General features: G+C 46.8%; 1 protein-coding gene across 1 annotated transcript in view; it reads left to right on the forward strand.

Moving 5' to 3' along the window:
* Positions 1 to 17,469, forward strand: part of TARBP1 (tRNA guanosine 2 -O-methyltransferase TARBP1) — a gene marked incomplete at both ends in the record, with an annotated part of 44,978 nt that overhangs the window by 10,734 nt on the left and 16,775 nt on the right. The window contains 11 exons of the mRNA XM_080717235.1: positions 356 to 408; positions 2,803 to 2,900; positions 5,321 to 5,456; positions 6,794 to 6,890; positions 7,951 to 8,040; positions 9,812 to 9,950; positions 12,606 to 12,702; positions 14,102 to 14,274; positions 14,677 to 14,774; positions 15,319 to 15,480; positions 16,890 to 17,080. Coding sequence (XP_080573361.1) covers positions 356 to 408; positions 2,803 to 2,900; positions 5,321 to 5,456; positions 6,794 to 6,890; positions 7,951 to 8,040; positions 9,812 to 9,950; positions 12,606 to 12,702; positions 14,102 to 14,274; positions 14,677 to 14,774; positions 15,319 to 15,480; positions 16,890 to 17,080 — 1,334 coding nt within the window. The remainder of the gene's footprint in view (positions 1 to 355; positions 409 to 2,802; positions 2,901 to 5,320; positions 5,457 to 6,793; positions 6,891 to 7,950; positions 8,041 to 9,811; positions 9,951 to 12,605; positions 12,703 to 14,101; positions 14,275 to 14,676; positions 14,775 to 15,318; positions 15,481 to 16,889; positions 17,081 to 17,469) is intronic.

Consider the following 17,469-nt stretch of genomic DNA (forward strand, 5'->3'; position numbering starts at 1 on the left):
CTGCGCTTCCCGTAAGCTTGCTGTTTAGGCCAGCCTCGAGTCATAATACGACCTTGGCCACGGACCTTCCAGGCACACGGGGGCCAGCCGTCTTCTCTCGGGGGTCTTTTTTGTTTTTCTTGTCACGACCTCGACCTCCCAAGGGTTGTTTTTGCTTTGGGTTTTTTCTTTCATGGTCTATGACGTAAACACATCACCGCTTAGCCCGCCGTGGGTTCTTCCAGCTGGGACAGTTCTGTACGCATTTTGCCTTCTGGTGGAATTGAGGTATCCACCACTGCCCTCGCCGAGGAGGGCGTCACTGTATATGATGGCGGTTCCAGCTTAATGCCAGTGTCTCTTTTTTTCTTTTTAGTTTGTAATTGGGCCGTTAATGGACGCACTCTCAGAGAGCTCTCTGTATAGCAGGTAAATCCACGTTCTGCTGTTTAGCGGTGATGCGCTGCCTGCCGTGTGTTTGATAAGTGAGTCTGATGCTTTGTTAGTGCATTTGACACACGGTCTGTGTTGCTCATAGAGAGTCAGCTTTACTTATCTTTTTATTTGGCAGTTCCTGCTGTGTTTGCTCTTCTTCTTGCCTCCTGTTATTTTCTCTGACCCTCCTTTTCTTTCTGGTTTTATTTTCCACCTGCATTGCTTCCACTCCTGGGCCTTTGGAGACTGCATCTTGTATAGCTCTCTCCCCGCCCCGCCCCACGCTCCAGTTGCCCGCTATTCTGGAATTGTAGGGACTTCGGCTGATCAACACTTTGACCTCCTTCCTGTTTACCTTTTTCTTTTGACTTGCTTTTATATCTGTGGAAAAGTCCTGCGAGTGATACAGTCAATTCCTCTTCACCTTGAATATATATTCCCGTGTGTGCACGTGTGTGCTCGCGCGTGTGTGTGTGCATGTGTACATCTCTTAGTTCTGTCTGTAGATCAGACTTACTCATCTGTGTATCAGTGTCCATCTATCCATCCATCTAACCATCCATATTCAACAATCCATCCATACCCATGTGTACATCCATGTATCTATCTATCCATTTATCCATCCATATGTCCATCCATCCATCCATCCATCCAACAATCCATCCATCCATGTGTCCATTTATCATCTGTACCTAACAATCCATCCATTGATCTATTCATCCAACCATCTCTCCATCCATATCTGTCCATCCATATCCAACAATCCATCTATCCATCCAAGTGTCCATCTATCCATCCACCCGTATCCATGTGTTCATCCATGTATATATCTGTCCATCTGACAATCTGTTCATCCATGTGTCAGTCTCTACCCATATCCAACAGTACATCTATCCATCTATCCATCCAAGTGTCCATCTCTCCATCCACCCATATCCATGTGTTCATCCATGTATCTGTCTGTCCATCTGACAATCTGTTCATCCATGTGTCAGTCTTTACCCATATCCAGCAGTACATCTATCCATTTATCCATCCATCTCCATCGACCCATCCATCCGTTCATAATAAACACATCAGCATATTCAAGCTTGGTCTGAAACCATTGGGCTTATCCTAAACTTTCCTCTTCACCCTGACAGTGGCTGCCACGATCTTTAAGACACCTACTTATTTTCTACTTTCACCTCTTTAGGTTAACACTGAAAAGAGTTTGTCAGTGTGGTGCCTTGGCCTCATTTTGGGAAGAATTATCTATATTCTTAAATTGCATCTTAAGATTTCCCCTGCTTTTGAAATTATGTTCTCTTTCTAGTAACTAAATTTATAGCTGTGTGTCTTCTATTTGGTATGCTTCTAGACAGAAAAAAAAAAGAGATTACCCCTGCCAATATCTTTAACTATGCTTAATGTCTGTGCCAACTTATATTAATATTAATTTTAATGTCTGTTTAATAAATATCTAAAGAGCATAGCAGGGTTTGATAGGCCAGTAAATTTTAGTCATTAAAGTTAGTCCCCATAAGTCATTGCTGTGCAATGGGGTTCTGAGCCAGCTGGACGGCGGGGAGCCAGGGATTATGACTCGTTCCCAGGGGTCGACGCCGTGCTTATCACCGAATGCCTTGGCTCCCCGGCACTCTGCTGTGTTCAATTAGTAGATAATGTTCCTGGCAGAAGTGCAGAAAAGAAAAACACGACTTGGTAGATGTTAACAATTAGATGCACTTGCAAAAGTAATTTATTACGACTAATGTAGATCTTTGCTATGAATTTTTTTTACTTTAGAACTAGAGGTCTCAAGTCATTGAATTATGTGTTGAAAACCAAATTTAATTTAAGCTGATAATTGTAGGCAATTTTTTATGGGACTATTTAGCAAGATTCTCCTGTGGTTAAGAGCGGAGGAGGGTATGATTAAAAGAACCTGTGCCTCTCTAGGACAGGAGGCTGTGTCTGACTCTTGTTTATTTTCCTAGAAGTTCTTGATGTTTCTGTGACCAGAAGTAAAATTCTCAGAATTTTACTGAAAAAAATAAAATGCAAAAGCCGGGCATGGTGGCACACGCCTGTAATCCCCGCGCTTGGGAGGCTGAGACAGGAGGATCGCACAGGTTCAAAGCCAGCCTCAGCTACTTAGTGAGGCTCTCAGCAACTTAGTGAGACCCTGTTTCCAAATAAAATATATATTTTAAAAAAGGGTTGGGAGTATAGCCCGGGGGTAGAAAGCCCCTGGGTTCCACCCCCAGTACCACCAAAAAAAAAAAGACTGTCCCACCGTTAATGGCAGGAGGACTCGGGGCCATAGACTAGTTTGTTGTGCTCACTTGTAAATAGATTTGTAAATAGATTTTTGAACACTTGTTTTTCTCCCTTCTTTGTCTGTAGGTCCCCAGGCCAGCTGGTAGGAAGTGGTCCTCCACTGGGATTAAAATTACAGAAGTTTTTAGGCACTTACGTTTCTCTTCTCCCAGAAGAAACACAGAGTATGTGCCAGTGATGAGGTTTCGTTTTTTCAAATCTTAAGACCGGGAGCGTTTTGGCGTCAGCAACAGCGTGTCACGGTTGTGTGCGGCCAGTGCTTCCAGGGACACGCGTGTTGTGCGCGTTGCACAGGGTCGCCGCGAGGATCACGCCGAGTTGCCGTGTGCTGGGAGCTTGCCAGGGTTGACCGTGCAGCCTGGGTGTGGGGCGGGGGGTGAGATGGCCATGTTTTCTAATCTTCAGTTCAAAAACTAGTGAACTGCATTGAACAAAGAAAAAAACCTGGTTTAGAAAGAAGCCACAAACAGAATATACATGAGACAGGAGGTAATCTTTTATAGATACTGACTTAGGAAGATAAGAAGGAAAAATACACTTGTTTTTTATAAGACCCTACATCCTAGAAATGGCCCCCTCCAGACTGAGGGTTATTTTCTTTCTGAAGAGAGCTCACAGCTGCACAGGCACTAGGTTTTGCTCCCTGAGTAGCAGAAGGACCTGCTCTGCCCCCATCGCCTTTCAAGACTCTGGCCCTCGTGGCTTACAAAGTGACCAGCGTATGGCATAGATTTTTTTCTTTTGTATTTAATCTGCAAATAGGGTGGCCAGATGACCAAAGGTCATATATGTTCAAAAGTCAGGAAAGTGGAAAATGTGTGTATCATGACTTTATGTTTATAGACAGTTGGTTATTTTACTTGCTTATTTTAAGAAGTCAGTTGATGGAGGAGGCAGCAGAGCTGTCGGGGCCATGCCTTGGTCTCAGGCCCCTGGCCCGGCTGCCTGGGTGTTGGCGGCCGGCGTCGGCAGCTCCAGGCCCGACACCAGGCACATGCTTGGTGCCACTGTTTTCCATGGCGACCTGAGCGATGGGGTGGGCACACCCCGAGATGTATTGAACTCGATTAGTGTGCGCGCAAGATACGGCAGTTGAAATGTTTGCTCATGGATCTTAGTGTTTTTTTTTTTTTTTTCAGACACCACAGTTTCTATTGAGTATGTGTCTCTAGGGTTGTGCTGGTTACTTTGAAAGATATAAAATACATATAATACCCCCTTAGGGACTTGTGAGCATTTCTTCTTAGAAGTCTTTCTGCAGTCATGACCTGAGAACAGCCAGGCGTTCCTTCTAACCGTACGACCCCAGGGCCCTTGGCCAGCCACATGTCAGAAGCAAGACAGGACAGGGCACCCTTGTGTCTCAAGACAGTAATGTCGGCCGCTGGGATTGAGGCCAGGATAGGCAAGAACCGGCCCCAGGAATGGTCTCTGAACCTGCCGCCAGCACTGCTTGCCCTGTGTCTCCTTAACATCTCAGAAGTACCAGCTTCTTGCCGGGCGTGGTGGTGCACGCTTTTAATCCCAGCATTTGGAAGGCTGAGACAGGAGGATCGTGGTTCGTGGACAGCCTCAGCTACTTAGGCCATTTGCAACTCAGTGAGACCCTGTTTCAAAATAAAGAATAAAAAATAGGGCTGGGAGTATACCTCGGAGGTAGAATGCCCCTGGTTCCATCTCTAGTACTGCCAAAAAAAAAAAAAAAAAGACGTAACAGCTCCTAATGGCTAAAACTTTACCTTTAGCTGTGTGGTTATCAGAACGTCAACAATTCAGTGGAGTCCTTATACTAAGTAGGAATCAAATTGAAATAACATTTTTTTGATGACAGCTGTATTGAGATTTATAATTCTACCCCATAAAAGGCACCCCTTTAGACTGCTCTGAAGTAGATTCACCAAGTTAACCATGGCCGCTGATTTCAGAATATTTTCAGAAACCCCTCGCCCATGAGCAGTGGTTCCTCATTCTCCTGCCCCTGTTCCTGGCAGCCGCTGACCCTCTTTCCGTTTCCATAGATACGCGCATTTCGTGGACACGGCACCGTACAGCACATGGCCTTTAAGTCTGGCTCCTCTCCCACCGCACGGTGCTTTCAAGGTTCACCCACATCGTAGCATGCACTAGTCAGTGTTCCTTTTCTGTGGTCGAATCATATTCCACTGTGTAGACATTCCGCGTTTGTCGACCCACCCATCCGCTGGCGGGCGTGTGCATGTTTGACACTTAACTCTCATGGAAAATGCTGCTGTGGATGTTCGTGTCAAAGTTTTTGTATGAACACACGTTTCAGTTGCCCTGGCTACATGCCTCAGGTGGCCTTGCTGGTCACATGGTGATGCTCCGCTCCGTGTTTGGGGAGCCGCCCAGTGATGTCCACAGTGGCTGCCGAGTTCTGCACCCCCAGCTGTGCTGAGGGTCCGGTCCCCCACATCCGTCCCCCACTTGCAGTTGTCTGTCCTTTGGGTTCAAGCGTCCTGGAGGGTGTGACCTGGTGTCCCGTGGGTGCGATCGGTGTCACTGTGGCCTTGAGCCTCCTTCCACGGCTTGTGGAGGTGGCCGCATTTCACACTGTTCCTTTCAGGTGGTTTCCTGTTGCAGTTTCTCCAGAGGATGACGAGCAGACATTGGTGTGCGGTTCCCATTTTGTTTCTGTCCAAGGCTCTGGCCAACGTCCCAAGATGCAAGGCCCTGGGGGTGGACGGGCTTCTTGCCCTCAGGTACCTCACTCCGAATCTGAAAGCTGTTGCTTTGCTGTGACTTTTTACCGGAATATTTAGTCTCCGCTCTGCTCCCGTCTAACGTGTTTTGCGTCAGTATGAATTTACCTGAGAAGGACACACATTGAAGCTCTTTTTTCATTTGTGTGGCTGAACTGACTTTGTTTTATGAATTGCTAAATTTTACATGTATTCCATGCTATATGTATTGGGTTTTGTCTACCTTATGGCCAGCATTTAAAAAAAAATTACATTAATAAATAGAAAACTAAGCCAGGTGTGGTGGTGCACACTTGTAATCCCAGTTTTGGGAGGCTGAGACAGGAGGATTGCAGTTCACGGACAGCCTCAACTACTTAGGCCTTTTGCAACTCAGTGAGACCCTGTTTCAAAATAAAGAATAAAAAAATAGGCCTGGGGGTATAGCTCAGAGGTCAAATGCCCCTGGTTTCCATCCCCAGTATAGCAAAAAGAAAGAGAAAACCAAAGATAAAATATCAACTGAGAAAACCAAAGATAAAATATCAACTGATACTCTTGATTACAAAGTAGTATAAAAATGTAAAATTCTTACTTTAAAAGCATCTTCCTAGCTGGGTATGGTGGCACACGCTTGTAATCCCAGCGTTTGGGAGGCTGAGACAGGAGGATCGCTCAGATTCGAAGCCAGCCTCAGCTACTTAGTGAGGCTCTCAGCAACTTAGTGAGACCCTGTTTCCAAATAAAATATAAGAAAATAGGTCTGAGAGTGTAGCCTGGAGTAGAAAGCCCCTGGGTTCCATCCCCAGTACGACATACACACAAAAAAATCTTTCTGTCTTATTATTTATTTTGCAGTGCTTGGGATTGAACCCAGGGGTATTCTACTTCTGACCTACACTCCTGGCCCTGTTTTAGTTTTTATTTGGAAAGAGGGTCTCACTAAGTTGCTGAGGCTGGCTTTGAACTTGCGATTCTCCTGTCTCCGCCTCCCAAGTACTGGAATTTCAGTTATGTGTCACCACAACTGGTTTATAGTCTTATTTTTAAAAGAGCTTTCATATTAAAATTGAACTCTGCCAGGTGTGGTGGCACAGGCTTGTAATCCCAGTACTTAGGAGGCCATCCTCATCTACTTAGTGAGGCCTTCTGCAACTTAGTGAGACCCTGTTTCGAAATAAAGAATAAAAAATCTGGGGGTGTAGCTTGGAGGTAGAACGCCCCTGAGCTCCATCCCCAATACCGCACGCGTACGCGCGCACACACACACACACACACTGTGGATGTTCCAAGTCAGTGGTTCCTTGGCCAGGCTGTCCCTGGGCTGCTGAGATGCCCGTGCTGTGTTTCTGTGTCAGGGACGTGATCCGGAGCACCATGATCACACACCAGGTCCTTCTGAGAGGGGCGGCACAGTGCTTTCTTCTGCAGACAGCCATGCACTTGGTGGACGTGGTGAGTTGGCTTTGGGATGTTGCCATTGGTGAGTCCTGGTGGGAGGGTCTTAGTAACAAGGACCAGGTCTGCGGCGGCCCCATCGGAAAGGTTTGCGGTCAGCTCAGCCCACGGCTGCCCCTGGGAACGTGGGTCTGGGTGGGGGTCCAGTGTCCCAGGTGCCGGGAGCGGCTGCTGTGTGGAAAGTGCTCACAAGGTGTTTTTTGCTGAACGCCATCTAAGTCCAGGAGTCGGTGGTTTTCGTATGTGTGAGGCAGAAACTGCCTACAGGGCCAGGTCCCAGTAAGACCCTGGCCGGTCTCCCGCCGGCGTCCCCAGCAGCATCGTACGTGCGCAGTTGAGGTGCGCTGCGAGGCGGGAGCCACCGTTCCAGGTGACCGGCTGGGAAAGGAGCTCAGGTCTGGCCCCCAGGTATACTTTCTTCACCCTGGATACAGAGCCCCATCGAAGGGCCCAGCAAGCTGGCCCTTCAGTTTCCGTGAGGTCCTGGGCAGCAAACGCAGGCTCGGCTTTTCCATTTGTAGCGCCTCTGGTGCAGTGCTTGAACTCATTGGGTGCACGGTGTGGCACCCAATGGGCATGGCTGTGCCCTGCAAGGCCACAGTTACAAAGCAGGCCGGGCGCTGTCCTGCCAACCTGGCCCGCGCAGGGGGTCTTGGTTCAAGACACGCAGCTCTCAGGGCACGAGAGACCTCTAGTTTTCTGTAGTCAGGGGGTCTTTTTTGTTATTATTGTTGTTGTTGCTTTGAAGAGAGTCACTTCTTGATGGAAAGTCATTTCTTATAAACTAGTATCTTTTAAAAAAATTATAACCATCTTTTAAGAGAGTAATCTCATTTTCTAAAAAGGATTATTTTTAAAATACCTCTATGCTTTCTATAGTGAAAGATTGCCAATCCGTCCTTCACTATAAAAGTGGACTCATATTTTCTTTTAAAAACATAGCTTTTTTTTTTGGCAGAGTGGATGATATTCTACTTTTAGTTTACTTTGCTTCCAGAATGATGCTATTTTATTCAGCTGAAAACTCCAGACAGTAATTTTTAAACTCCCTGCCTAGGAGAAAGTGTCACTTTCTGATGTCTCGACTTTTCTCATGTCTCTGAGACAAGAGGAGTCCCTGGCACGAGGAACTGTGTTGTGGAAGGAGGTGAGGTTGAAACGGAGTTCTCTAAACACTTTGGGGGAAAAAGTATTTTCTAATTGAATTCATTACTAACCATTTATGTAGAATATCACCCCGGGGGACCAGCACTGATTCTCTTCAGGGCGTGGAGCGCCCGTGACCCCTTTACTTCACACGAGGCCCCACACACCCTGAAGGCTCGCCTACCCCAGCACACCACACCGGCCAGGCTTCAGCGCAGAAGCCTTTAGACTCGCACTCCAGCATGTCCAGAGTCGCTGTGTGTGCGCATCTTACTGTAATTGGACTGCGTCCCATGACTCTTTTTCTTGTCATGTTATTCTTATGTAAAAAGTTACTTTGTCTTTTTACATGTAATTTTGGATGGGCTTAAGGTGATACAAAATTTTTTTTTTTCTGGTTGTAATGGAGGCCGAGGGCATTCTACCTTTGAGCTGTACCCCCAGCCCATTTAATTAATTAATTAATTTATTTATTTATTTTGCAGTACTGGGGATGGAACCCAGGGGCATCCTACCTCTGAGTTACACTTTCAGCTTTATTTTTTTTTAATTTTTGAAACAGGGTCTCATTGAGTTGCAAAGGGCCTCACTAAGTAGCTGAGGCTGTCTGCAAACCATGCTCCTTCTGTCTTAGCTTCCCAAATGCTGGGATTACAAGCATGTACCACCACACCTGGCTTATTTTTTGTTTTGAAATAGGTTCTAACTAAGTTGCTGAGAGCCTCTTAAATTGCTGAGGCTGGTCTCAAACCTGTGATCCTCCTGTCTTAGTCTCCCAAGTACTAGGATTATAGGCGTGGGTACCACCACGCCCAGCACAAAAAGTATTTTTTTTTTTAAATTTCTTTTTAGAAGGACTCTTTTTATGATAAGTACCTTCATAGCTAACTCATTTATTGACTTTCACATTAAGAGGGAGATTGCCGTGAGGTGTAGTGGCACATGCCTGTAAGCCCAGGACTTGGGAGGCGGACACAGGAGAATCGCAGGTTCAAGGCCAGCTTCAGCAACTGAGCGAGGCCCTCCACAACTTAGTGAGAACCTGTTTACAAATTAAAAAAAAAAGGGCTGAGAGTTTATCTCAGAGGTAGAATGCCTGTGGGTTCAATCCCCTGTAACGCATGCACGCACGCACGCACACACAGTAGAAGAGAAATTGTAAACATATTTAGATTAACATTTAAATCTGATCAGAGATTAAGCTGAAATTCTGTGGCTTTTATTTCTGCCAGTCTTTTAAGAGCTGTAATAGAGGAGGATGGGGATGGTAGTTCTCTTTTAAACTGATATATTTTAATATACAAGATAGACTTGTGAGGAGGGTGAGAAGTTTAATTATATTGCAAACCCTGTGCTCTCTCAACAGTAAATGTCCTCGTCTTAGTAAAGGCAGCTGAGGGGTTTTAATTCAAGGCTGGAACTTGTTTTCTATAATGTGTTACGTTGCACAGAGATGTTTTTTAGAATACCTTATTGGAATGTGCATTTTATATTAGGTACTTTAGAAAATGCAGCAAAGTAACAAACCACTTATTCTGAATTCCAGAGACAGTGCAGACAGAACAATCTAGGTGTATATGATGTACATACAGTTATATGTCTCTGACGACCTTTCAGCCAACAGGGGTCTCCTGAGACTGTAATGGAGCTGTTTATGTAATTACTTAAATTCAGTTTATTGTAGTGGGAAGAAGATTGGCCTGGGGAAATTAGAAACGTTTTGTTCCGTTTGGTGTTCTAAACAAATAATCTTGTAACCGTTCTCTTTCCAGCTCTGCGACTGGTTGCGCGTTAATGAAAGATATTTTAAGCCATCCTCCATTTCAGGCTCCGATGGGCTTCAGGAGACATCTCTAAACGCTTATGTGAAGAACTTAGTTCAAGAGTACGTGAAGCCCCCTGGCTGGGAAGGTAAGTCTGGAGCTGTCTCTGCGGACGCTTGGAACCTAAGCATTGCAAGGAGCTTTGCACTCGACTTTCAGGTCCTTACGCAAATATGTGTTGGTTTACTGCTGTTAAACCTGTATTTCAGTCAAATAATGTCACAGAAAGTAGAAATACTGTCTTCAGCCAGACATAGCGGCGTATACCTATAGTACATGGGAAGCTGAGACAGGAGGACTGCAGATTGGACCAGCCTCTGCAATTTAGTGAGATTCTCAGCAACCTAGCAAAACCTTGTTTTAAAACAAAAAGTAAACTAGGGCTAGGGGTGTAGCTCAGAGGGAGGATGCCCTGGGCTCATTACTCGGTACTGCATACAAAAAAGGGAGACTGTCTAAACTTGCCCTTCATCAGCTCTGAAACCTGAGATGTTACGTTGCTTTAGATGTTTGAAGATGCCAATAAGATGCCAGATTAGGGATTGGACTCAACTAAATTTATTAATTTATTCTAAAACTGCTGATTCCTTGTGAGCTAGTTGTGGTAATGGAATCTCTTAATCTCTGTAATGGACATACATGAAAGCTAATTAAAGTTTTTGTTTGTTTTACTTTCAAAGCATTACGTAGAGTGTGAACTGATTATGAGAAACAATTTTAGAGAAAAACTCCTTTGGGAAGGATAGTGTGGGCTGGGCATGGTCGTGCACGCTTGTAATTTCAGTACTTCGGAGGCTGAGACAGGAGGATCACAGGTTCGTGGCCAGCCTGAGCTACTTAGTGAAGTCTTCTACAACTTAAGAAGATCTTGTTTCAAAATAAAGAATAAGCTGGGCGTGGTGGCGCACACTTGTAATCCCGGCGCTTGGGAGGCAGAGACAGGAGGATCGTACTGGTTTGAAACCAGCCTCATTGGCTTAAGAGACCCTGTTTCCAAATAAAAATATAAAATAGGTCTGGGAGTGTAGCCCGGAGGTAGAAGGGTTTCTAGGAACTCCAGTACCACCAAAAATAAGTAAATAAATAAATAAATAAATAAATAAAATAAAAATAGGGCTGGGGGTGTAGCTTGGAGGTAGAATGCCTCTGGGTTCCATCCCCAGTACTAAAAAAAAAAAAAAAAAAAAAAAAGATGGTTTTATTAGGTTTTTCTTTTAATTCATCACATATCTAGCAAAAACAAGATTTTTTGTTTGCTTGTTTTTGCTTGAGGAGCTGGGGATCAAACCCAGGGCCTCGTACCTGCTAGGCCAGCCCATCCCCAGCTATTGAAGGCCCATTTTTCTGAGATCCCTTTTGGGGAGAATGTGTAAGACAGTGTAAGGGAAGAATTCTTAGCAGATTCATTAATTAGGATTTTTTTACACTTTTGTAATGCTTCCTTTTCATTAAAGTCATTAGTGATAATTTGGGGAAATTGCATCTTGGAAAGTAATGTGCCTAAAATTTCTTATCTTTGTCTCAGATCAACTCGTTCTCAGACACTGATTTTTCTAATCTCTTCATGGAATGAGTCTTAAGTGATCAGATAATTATCCCTCCCAAACCCCTGAGTTTATCTCCTTGGAATGATGTCTAGTAAGTTTTCTGTGCATTTAGTTACGGAAGACTTTCATCCCTGTGGAGCAGACACACACTGTGGTCCAGGGGGCCTGCACACCTTGCCTGGGTATCTTCATCCTCCGCCGCCTCTTTCTGACCCATATCCCCAGGGACTCTGCACCCAGATGCTGCGATCCCCTCTTACCGGCTTCCTCTGCACCTTCTGGCTTCTCCTGCAATCCTTTGCCACAGGGGAATCTGTTTTCAAAATGGTGATTTCAGTCTTGCCAGTTTTTGCTCCCCGTGAGTATGCATTCTCCGTCAGTGGCTTCCTGATCTTCCCGATGCCTTAGGACAAGTCGGAAGTCCCGTACGCCTCCCGAGCCCCCGGCCTCTCCTGCCTGCGTGGCCACCTCATTTCCTGCCACTCCGTGTCTCCTGGGCGTTCCTGTCTCCTGGGCCAGCCAGGCCCTCTCTTGCCGGTACCTTTGACAAGCTCTTCATCTGTCTGGGATGTTCCTGTCTCTCTGCTAAGCTCAGTCCTTTCATCCATCAGAGCCCAGTGTTGTCTCTTGAGGAAGCTTCTCTGGCTCCCCGACGTGCGCTGGCTCTACGTGCACCCCGCAGCACGGTCCTGTCCACTCGCTGCTTCTCAGAGCGCTGCTCTTCTCTCGTAGCGCCCTGGAAATTCCTCGTGCGTGGGGACCGCGACGTCTGAGCACACTGGTCCCTGCACGGCATGTGGCGGATACACAGCGCTTTGCTTCTGTCCCTGTTTAAATACAGACATACAACAACGAGCCTTGCCGTACCTCCACTGTATTTCTCTAATATTTTTACACTGAACACTGAAAAGGCATAATCACATAGAGGTGTGTGTGTGTGAGCGAGACAGAGATAGAGCCTCAGGACAGGCTACCTCCAAGTATTTTATTTTTTTCATTTGGAAACTGTCTCCCTAAGTTGCTAAGGGCTTCCCTAAGTTGCCGAGGCTGGTCTTGAACCTGCGATTCTCCTGTCTCAGCCTCCAAGGACTGATTACAGGCGTGCACCACCACGCTGGCTGGCCGTCTTGCTAGTAAAGCGGCATCTTTGAAGGGTTTTGAATGCTCAGCAACCTCGACTCCCATTACTCTAGCAGGAGAAAGCTGTGGCTTGCCTGACTGGTCTGCAGCCAGGCTGACTGCCACCATGGTCCTGATGGCTGTGGATGTGGAAGCGCTGAAGACCCGGGACAGGTGAGCGTTTCATCGCGAAGAAAGGCTGCTTGGCTTTGTGACGGACGTTCGGACCGCTCAGAGATCGGCAGAGAGTCGCTCACCAAGGATTAAGAGGCCGAGCTGGAGCAGTAGTGACATACCAAAGGAATGTTTAAGGTTAACCACGAAGACAGGGACAGGCAGCTTAGGCCTTTTAAGTTGTTAAATTAAATATTAAATTAAATTTAACAATTTAATGTTAAATTAGAGAAGGGAATCATACAGTAATCATGGCTTCTATCAATATTAGAAGAGATAGAATATTGCTTGCATAAGATTGAGGAAGACATTACTGGATTTGACTCCCTTTTAAGAGGCATAATTTTAAAACATGGCAATATAGATAAAATTTTTTTTGTGATGCTAAGTATTGAACCCAGGGATAGTCTACCTTTCAGCTACATGCTCAGCCCTATTTTATTTTTTATTTGAAAACAGAGCCTCACTAAGTTGATGAGAGCCTTGCTGTTGCTGAGGCTGGCCATGAACCTGCGAGCCTCCTGTCTCAGCCTCCCAAACACTGGGATCACAGGTGTGTGCCACCACGCACAGCTAACCTTACATATTTTAGGGATATGAGCAGATGGATTCTAGCAGATTATAATTATTGCAGGAAGCAGATTTTTAAGGCATACAGGTAATTGGATTTACATCAAATCTCTTTTCTTTTTTTCTTTTTCTTTTTTGTGGTGCTGGGGTTTGAATTCAGGGGCATTCTATCTCTGAGCTACACCCCCAGCCCAATTTTTTTTTAATTCTTTATTTTGAAACAGGGTCTCACTCTGTTGCGGATAGCCTCGCTAAGTAGCTGAGGCTGCCCACAAACCCAGATCCTCCTGTCCCAGCTTTCCAAGTTCTGGGATTACCAGCATGCACCGTCATGCCCGGCTGCACATTAAATCTCTTTTCTAAACAGTGTTTTAGTACTAAAATTGGTTATTGCAGGTTTGCATAGCTCTTTCGGGATTTTTGTTTGTATTTTTTTAACACGTCTCATTTCTTTGTCTAACATATGTTTTTTGTGTTTAATTGTTTTGTATTCTGGAAGCAAGGTCTTAGCAGTTCAACTTACAGATAAATGGGGTGCAAGCTTCTGTTCCACTGGGGCCTAGGTTTGGAGGCTGTATCCTCCCTCTGCTTTCTTTAGTGAATCACTACACGCAAGGAAGCACAGAACGAAGGATCCACCCCGTAGGATTGGGTGTGTGGGTCATCCCTAGGAGCACCTGTCTAATCCACCCCGTAGGTTTGGGTGTGTGGGTCATCCCTAGGAGCACCTGTCTAATCCTCTGTCAGCTAGCTACTTGCACAGTACCAATGGGAAACCATTGGCTTATGCTTCTGAGAGGTTGACGTAGACACGTCCTTTGCTGTCTAGTGAAAAGCAGAGAGCACAGAATGTGCTGAGGATATTCCTAGCCCCTCTGCTGGATGTCCTGATGAAGTGTGGTACCAATGCCTACATGCCCGTGCTGAGGACGGACCGAGGCCTCCAGCTGCTGCTGAAGCTGTTGCAGGGTTGCGGGGTGAGAGGTGCCGCTCCCCGAGATGGTGAGGAGGCGTGGACTCTGGGTGTCTCGCTTGACATGTGGCTGGTGTTTAGAACCAGATGAAATTCTCGACTTTAAAAAAAAACAGTTCCTTCTTGCTGAGTAGTCCCGGGCTCTTAACCTTCCAGGGCTCAGAGAGCTCCGAGCGCATTCTTCCCAGCCCTCCCCAGCACATTCAGTGCGCGGGAGCATGTCCCTGTCCCATCCCACCCAGACCCGTACCTCCTGGGTGAGTCACAGGATAGTGACGGCCTCCCCGTGGTAGGATGACGTCGAGCCTCTGGTGGGGTTCATTTTCGGTAATCGATGGCCCTCAGGTCCCACGCAGTTGGGCCAGGATGTCTGATGTGTTCTGTGCCAGAGAATGTGTCTGTCATGGCGGTGATATACTGTCCCCTTGCAGATGAGGTGTTGGTGCTTCTCCAGAGCTTTGCCATGTCTGCCGCAGAGAGCGTCACTGGATTTATTCTCAGAAGACTCACCATGAGCGAGCTGCACCGTGTAAGCACTCGGGCACCTGCCTGGCTGACGACACCTCATTTCCCTCCATTCCTCTCCCAGTCACTGTGTTAAAATGCAGCAAAAAAATTCACTTTATTTTATTTACTTATTTTGCAGTATTGGGGGTTGAACCCAGGGGCATTCTACCTCCAAGCTACACCTCCAGCCCTATTTCTTATTCTTTATTTTGAAAGAGGATCTCACTAAGTTGCAGAGGGCCTCACTGAGTAGCCGAGGCTGGCCGCGAACCACGATCCTCCTGTCTCAGCCTCCCGAATGCTGGGATTATAAGTGTGCACCACCATGCCTGGCAAAAAAAAATCACTTCAATGGAACAGTTTCTCAGGAAGCCACAGACCCGGGTCCTGTGGGGTCCCCTGGTTTCCCTTCCATCTGTAGTACGGGCCGTGGAGTGGGCTAGGGGTCAAGTTCTTCCAGGCTTCAGTTTCTTCATTGGAGGAAAGGAGATTAGCTCGTACGTTGATCTCCCGCAGGGGCTTGGAAGATTTTGAGGTGCGGCCGAGGGTTTTAACGTCCGTCTCAGGTTTCAGATCTGGACCACTGCCGCTTGTACCTGATGGTGTTGACTGAGCTTGTACATCTCCACCCGGAGGCGGAGCGGAAAGGGGCAAACCCCGTTTGCAGAGTTATCACTCCTCTGATAAATGCGTCTCTTCAGCATCTTCAAGAAGCAGACAGTGGACAGGTAATCCTCTTGGACTCCAGCTTTGTGTGTAGGGCAGATAAGGCATGCAGAATATACATATTTGGTCATTACCCAGTATTTGGAAATCATAGAAGGTTATCTGCTGACATTTAATTATTAAAATAGTGCTTATAGCCGGGCATGGTGGCACATACCTGTAATCCCAATACTTGAGTTGAGAAGCTGAGACAAGAAGACCCAGGTTTCAGGCCAGCACATCGTAACCTAGTGAGACCCTGTCTCAAAAAATTGAAAAGGCTGGGGGTGTAGCTCAGAGGGAGACTGCCCTGGGTCCAATCCCTAGTAACACACAGGGTGACAATACTGTGGGCTTGGGACCACGGCTTCTGTCATAGTGCTAAGCATGTGCCGGGTGTGCTGGCTTATCTTTTAAAATTGCTCGGACACACACAGGGCGTGTGGACTCGTCTCTTGCCCACATGTGTCCAGTACAGGACCCTTCACTCAGCCACGTCAGAGCCCTCCACCCGAGGGCATTGTCTGGGGATTCCCTTGCGCCCTGCTTCTTGGTTAGAGGCAATGTTTTTCTCTTGACCTGTGAATTGAGGCTATCTTAGTTAAAATTCCGATTTTCTACATATAGAGTTCCAAGCGTTTTTCATAAAATAACCCATGTGTGTAGTACTTACCGTAACCCCACAGAGGATTCGATTTTTGTCCCCATTTTACACATGGGAAAACTCAGACACAAGGTGTCCACACTCAGGCTGGTGGTAGTACAGAGTCAGGACTCAGACCCTGGCCCTGTGGACTCTGCGCCTGCTTCCTGGCTGCTGGGCTGTGTGACTATTAGCTGATTGGAGGAATGACTGGTGTGTGTGTGTGTGTGTGTGTGTGTGTGTGTGTGTGTGTCACTAGGGATTGAACCCAGGGGCATTCTACCTCTGAGATACACCCGCAGTCCTATTTTGTTTTTTATTTTGAAACAGGTCCTCACTAAGTAGCTGAGGCTGGCCACAAACCTGCGATCCTCCTGTCTCAGCCTCCCGAGTGCTGAGATTAGAGGCCTGTGCCACCAGCACCTGGCTGGCTGTAACCTTTTTAAAAACGCACTTCACTGTACAGTAAAATAAGACTCTGCCCTCGAATCTTGTAGGTCAGGGTGTGTGTGCAAAAAGGACGACAGGTGCTTGTTCACACACAGCTGGTGTGTCACAGATGAGTTCCGGGCCCCAGGTGTCCAATGGAATGTTCATGTGAATTTCCTGATCTGCAATGTTATAGCACGTTGCCACTTTGAATTGGTGGCTGCTACCTGCAGATCAGTGACTGGTGATGTTGGATCTGAGTTTCCACTGCCGTGCAGCAGGCAGCAGGCGGGAAGGGAGGTTGGGACAGCACAGCCTGGCAGTGAGCATGTCTGTTCAGAGGTCGCTCTGTCCTCCCAGGAGCCAACGCTCGGTCGTCAGATCCAGAAGGTGGTCAGCATGGCCGCGGTGGCCTGGGCGTGCGAGGCCGTTGACCTGCAGCCTGATCTGCAGCTGGGAGCCCAGGATGACACCGGGCCCACCGACAGGTTCCTTTCCGCTCTCCCGCTCAATCAGACGCTGCAGAAGCCCTGTGCGGAGCAGCAGGGCGGGTAAGTGCCGGGCCTTCTCGTGTCTGAGGGTTAGGGACGATTGATTACTCCACGGTGCCGTGGCACTGTGGAGCTGGGGAGGGGAGGCCCCATTAAGATGAGAACGGGTGATTTCCTAATCATCTCTGACATCAGGAGCCTGGTGACATTTCTGCATCTGGTTCCCAGTGAAATGTCATAAAAGTTGAAAACGGAGGAATGTGAGGCTGCATTACTTTTATGTTTTAGGTAGGATATTTGATGATGACCATTTCTATCAGTTTTCTTGGTTTTCTGTTGCTATAAGAAAACACCTGAGACTGGGTAACTTATAAAGAAAAGAGGTGTATTTGGCTGGGGGTCTGGAGACTGGAATGTTTCAAAGCAAAGCATGGTGCCACCTCTGCTCG

This window comes from Muscardinus avellanarius (genome assembly GCF_963383645.1).
Source record: "Muscardinus avellanarius genome assembly, chromosome: 20".
NCBI classification, from domain to species: Eukaryota; Metazoa; Chordata; class Mammalia; order Rodentia; family Gliridae; genus Muscardinus; species Muscardinus avellanarius.